The 5855-nt window shown below is 52.0% G+C and overlaps 1 protein-coding gene across 1 annotated transcript; it reads left to right on the top strand.

The window, feature by feature from the left end:
• The first annotated feature begins 395 nt into the window (after nt 1–395).
• LOC127341493 (uncharacterized) lies at nt 396–4632 on the top strand. Its single transcript, XM_051367350.2, has 3 exons — nt 396–838; nt 2554–2751; nt 3142–4632. Exons 1-3 carry the CDS (start codon nt 485–487, stop codon nt 4351–4353), a joined length of 1764 nt encoding a protein of 587 aa, XP_051223310.1. The 5' UTR covers nt 396–484; the 3' UTR covers nt 4354–4632.
• Nucleotides 4633–5855: the final 1223 nt, after the last annotated feature.

Here is a 5855-nt window from a genome sequence, read left to right as displayed (position 1 = left end):
CCGCCACAGACGCAGCCCTGGGCGCCTCCACCTCCAGCACCGCCGGCGGGCCCGGCGTATGCTCCCCCGGATGGCAACTGGCCGTGGGCGATACCGGAGCTCATCGTGCTCAACAATGACTCCGATGTAAACAGACGCGCGCGGACGCTAAAATGCATCGCGCCACCTGAGCGAGCCGGGGAAGAGTTCGGCGCGCCCATCCCAGGAGCGGTTGGTCGCAGTGCCCACTCCATCCTCCGTCCCCACGCCACGCCCGTCCACATCCAATCTTCCCGGCACCACCCTCCCCAGCCACTGCCACACGGGCCCCACGTGCGCGCACCCAGCGCTGGCCCGGATCCCCTGCGCCCGCGCGCGCTATTAAAAGCCAGCCCGCCACCCAGCCCAACGGCTCGCCGCTCCCTCCAACCGCTCCGACACACACACACAACGCAACGCATAGCCAGAGACAACCAAACCTACCGACACCCCGACGGAGGGCGCCATGGTGGTGCGGATGTCGCCGGCGCCGCGGCGCCGGGGCGTCACGGTGGGCCCGGCCAAGCTCGAGGGCCTGCCGGCGGCCTGGTCCGCGCGCGCCGTCGCCGCCGTCAAGGTCAAGTGGCCGGGCGCCGGCGGCGCCCTCTCGCAGATGCTCACGGGCCGGCGCGGCGGACGCGGGGTCACCGCCGTCGTGCCCGTCGCCGCCGACGGCGCCGTGCGCTGGGACGCCGCAGCGGACGCCAACCGGTTCCGGGTCGACGTCGTCGACACCGGCGCCACCCCGCGCGCAGGCGCCGGCGCTCCCGGCGCAGGTGGCGGCAGGCACGACCGCGGCGTCTTCTTCTCCATCCTATACGTGAGTGCTTGCTCTGCTTCTTGCTTGCCTGATGCACATGCCTCTCTCCTTCTTTTCTTTCAATCAAAAGCTACAAATCGATGATACCAATACCACAGTTTTCATCTCTGCTTCCTGTAAGGAGATTAATTAAGCTGGATCATGCTCTGTAATTAAACATGCTTAACCAGTGGCTCCAAATCAATTCTTTTTTCCGAGTGATAGCGTTGATGACCTATATTAACTCCATCGGGTCGGGGTAAGGAGTGGACAGAATTTCTTGTAAATTGCACGACTGCGACCGTCGTTTCCATCCTACTAGAACGATTCAGGTCAATGCATAGCTTTTGCCAAGTAGTAGCGGTCAGCAATTCACCATTTCTTTTTCGAAAGCGTTTGGGGAACACTACAAGTCAATGGCCGCCCGCGTTAAGCATGCCCGCCTCCGTAATTCATTAGTGCCCGGTTGAATAATCACCATTCACCTTTTTGGTGGTGCCGATTTTCGTCAAAAGGCGTAATGTACCGGGTGGGGAACGGGGCCACGTCACGTGAGGCCTTCCTATTGGCACGGCAAAGTTATGTTTTGACTTGGGGTTAAGCCTCGCCCTCGCCTCGTTTAGGTAGGTACCATAGCATCATCTCTCTCTATCTCATGAGGAGTCATGACATTTATCCATACATATGTTTTTAGGTAGCATAGCATGATCAACTATCTCATGAGGAGTCATGGCATTTATCTCTGACGGTACACGACATCGTTAAAGCGGCGATTCATTGGCGCGATGCGATCGCGTGCGTTTATTTGCGCAGAACCGCCAAACAAAGATGTTACTAGAATTTCGATTATTTGCACGCACACGGTAGCGTTAACGGCCTTGTCATCTAATAAACATAGATTATTTGCACGCATGGTTATTTGCAGATAAGCATACACGATAGCATCGCGTCAAAGAAAACACAACTTTAACGCTATCGTGTAGGGCAAACAATCACATTTCCAAGTAAATCGTGGCAAATGTACCCGCTATCGTGTACGTTGAAGCCGCGTTTCGTTAGTGATGCTTTATGTATCTTTCGGTGTTGATGTGTGTGGATGCTTGGGGGTTATGTTTTAGGTAGCATAGCATGATCTGTGCCATGAGGAGTCATGGCATTTATAGTTGATGGTTATGTTATAACAGTACACCACTCGCTATCGTGTACGTCAAAGCTGCATTTCGTTAGTGATGCTTTATGTGTTTTCCATTGTTCATGTGTTGAATTCTTGGGTGGTTTGTTTTAATGTATTGCCTTTTCTGATTTTTTTTTTATAGCAGTGATAATTAGTAAATCTTCCTTAGCTCAATGTGATAAGGGCATCTGAAGTTAACCTTCCTTATTAACTCCAATGCAACAGACCAGAACCCCAAAGTAGGAACCAAAGCATATTCTAGGTTCATCTCCAAAGCTAGAAACGTCTTTTTGAAGAAAAAGATTCATGAACAAGTAGATGAGTACAAGCTACTATAGCAGTAGTAGTAACTTGGGCAGGGAATTATTGTTCCTTGAGCGATCAGCCATTGCCATTTGAGTTCAATCATGAAACTTACAGAGGAATCAAGAGTACCAATCAAAGGCATCATCTTTTTTCCTTTCTTTAGGCCCCCATTTCTGTACTATCCCTGTGAATGCGTGGGCTTGTTGCCATTGAATTTGAAGGAGGTGGCAATGACAGGAATAGCTTGGTGATGCAGGGATTCCAAGATCGGGGGAGGGGCAACGACAGCCCTGTGAGGCTGGAGGAGATCGGGACAGCCATGATAAGCCTGGAGGAGTGCTGCTGGGAGATGCAGCTGCAGCAGCAGAAAGGTGGAGCAGCGCCTCAGCAGCAGCTGGTGGTTGTCCCCATCAGGGTGCGGAAGGACGGATGGGCAAGTGATGCCATACTTTATGTAAGCAAATACTATCATCATCCTCCTTTTTTACTTACACGTAGTACATCCTCTCCAACTGTCGGCCAATTGCACATTGCTAAGTGGGATTACTTTCGATTTCGGATCCTAGATACTGTACTATAATCGGTGTTTCCTTTAGTTGACAACTTATTACTCCTAAACGCACTCCGTGTCTGTAAATTAGTTTAGGTTTTGTTTTAGTAGTATACTATCGATAGGAGTTTTTACAGTATTAGTTTATGTTTCAGTATCATGCCAGTGTCCGACTAGGTCAGGAGTCCTAATCCTAAATGTACTCGGTGTTCTCTTCTGGCTTATATAACATTGATTGATGATGCATCAACCGATTCCTTTGTTTCTGAACGTGCTCTGAAACTGATTGAACAGGTTAACGTGGAGCTCGTGGACCTAAACACGCCGGCGGCCGAAATCGAAAGAAGCGCTTCCTTCAGTTGTAGGGATAAGCCGAGAGCGAGCCTGCCGCCGCCCGCGATGAGGGACATCTACAAGAGCTCGACGTACCATGAGGTCCTCGACCTCAAGCAGCTGCTGGACCTCGCCGACAAGCAAGGCAGGGTGGCGGTGTACAGGAACAAGCGCAACTCCGACAGCAGCAGCAGCGTGAGCAGCGTCGGCCTGAGCAGCAGCAGCAGCGCCGTCAGCCTGAGCAGCGGCAGCACGAGCACCAGCGGCGGCGCGAGCCCGGAACCCGGCTCCACGTCCAAGCGCCGATACCTGCCGTGGAGGAGACGGAGCAGGGAGTCGCTGTCCCAGGAGATCCCACTCAAGTGCTTGGTGAGCGATGACGGCGACGGGTGGGAGACGCGCGAGTTCACGAGCAGGGACGCGGAGGCGAGCCTCAGGACGCCGGTGTTCTTCGCGTCCATCGACCAGCGCGACGACAGCGCCGGCGGGGAGAGCGCGTGCACGGCGCTGGTGGCCGTGCTCGCGGCGGCGCTGCACGCCAACCACCCGGCGATGCCCACCCGGGCGGAGCTGGACGCGCTCATCAGGGACGGCTCGTCGGAGTGGAGGAGCCTCTGCGGCGACGAGGCGCACATGGCGCGGTTCCCCAACCGGCACTTCGACCTCGACACGGTCCTGGCCGCCAGGACCAGGCCCATCGCCGTGCGGCACGACAGGGCCTTCGTCGGCTTCTTCCAGCCGGAGAGCTTCGCGTCGCTCTCGGGCGCCATGTCCTTCGACGACATCTGGCGGGAGATCAGCACGGCCAGCCGCGGCCCGGGCCACGCCGACGTGTACATCGTCGGCTGGAACGACCACTTCTTCGTGCTCAAGGCCGAGAGCGACTGCTACTACGTCGTGGACACGCTCGGCGAGAGGCTCTTCGAGGGGTGCGACAAGGCCTACATGCTCAGGTTCGACGCCACCTCGGAGATGCGCTCCGTGCCGTCGTCGCCGTTGGAGCCGGAGGAGGTGACCGTCACCGGGAAGGAGTGCTGCGGGGAGTTCATCAAGAGGTTCTTGGCCGCCATCCCGCTGAGGGAGGAGCTGGAGATCGAGCAGAGGGGCTGCCTGGCCGCCGGCGCGCCGCACCAGCGCCTGCAGATAGAGTTCCACTTCACCGTCCTGGAATAAGGCACTTCAAGGGAGATGATCAGTGGATACTCATGTCTGCACTAACATAATCAATGTACATTTCTATACAGGATTGTGAGAGAAACAGGAATGTGAACATTATTATAGTACAAGTTACTGCATTTTTGGATGGATAGGAAGTGTAATAGTCACCGAGAATTACAGAATAATTTCTAGTGTAATAGGCACTAGGAGTTACAGAATATATACATAAGGAGTTCTTGTATTTTCTTATGTTTTTATTCAGTAGGAATAGTATACACCTCTTGATACAAGGTAGTCGGCATTCTGGCTTCTGTCCTTCTATACACATACACTGAGATGCAATTGTACAAAATAGGTGCGCTTACTTCATAGTACATGACTGGACATCGCAAAAATTCACTTGTTAACTCGGGATAGTGAGCTCAAAATTATGGCACACTACACAGGATAAGAGAAACATGATTGCAGCAGCATTATTACACGAGTTACTGCATCTTTTGGATAGGAAATGTAAGAGGCACAGAGAACTACAGAATATGTACATGTCTAGTATGTACGAACCAAGTTTCATCAAAATATTGTATAAGCTGTGATCTACACAAAAAAGACACGTGGATAAAAATTGTGTTTCCCCCCCCCCCCCCCCCCCCCTATTTTCAGATCAACAAATTTGTGATTTTTGTGTACCCAAAATACAATGTATTTTCTAGCGAAACTTGGCAGATATGTACATCACATTAGTATGTATGTATGTATCCACACACAGAACTCCAGATTTTTTTTTTTGACGTCTGAGGGCAGGGAGCTTCCACATTGCATTATAGAAGAGGGGAAATGGACTCCAAATATTTTGACAGCTCTAAATATCATTTTCCGTTTTTCCAAAATACCGGGCTCCATGGAGCCCAGGTGCCAAAATGACGCACTCACCTATGCAATTGTACAAAATATATATCAAATTCAGCTGTCTGAATTTTGTATTGAGAAGAAAAAAAACAGAGGCCTATTTAGAACAGGGGTGTTTCTATTGCCCCTGTGAGAAAGGAACCGTGCCATTCCGACTATATAGATAGATTACAAGGGAGCTGGACAGTTAGTCCAGAAACACATCTATGCTACGTTTTCTACTCAAAATGCTGCATATCCTAAGCTCATGTGGGCACAGCAGAGTATATCTTTACTCCAGATGCTCTGGTTTGCAGTCACAGGTCTTAATAAACCCACCCAGAGTCAGGGAGGGACGGCTGCAAAACCAGTGCCCTTTAAACCTAACAGCAGAGGGCGTGAGTGTCTTCCCCAGCTGCGACTCGACTTACATCAGCATGGCAGAGATTTCATTGCCAGATGTCGAGAGGCTGAGGCTGGAAGACGACGACTGGAGGGGAATGGAGATGTCGTGGAATGGGCCTTTACATTTGCTTTGGACGATAGTTGAGATGGGCCTAATATTTCTCTCTCTCTCCGTCTATTTTTTTCCTTACCTTTACGAGAGAGACAAGAATAGCAGGCAGGCAGAA

The sequence above is a fragment of the Lolium perenne genome, chromosome 3 (genome assembly GCF_019359855.2).
Source record: "Lolium perenne isolate Kyuss_39 chromosome 3, Kyuss_2.0, whole genome shotgun sequence".
NCBI classification, from domain to species: domain Eukaryota; kingdom Viridiplantae; phylum Streptophyta; class Magnoliopsida; order Poales; family Poaceae; genus Lolium; species Lolium perenne.
Note: the sequence above shows the minus strand (reverse complement) of the source record. Positions and strands in the feature narration are given on the sequence as shown.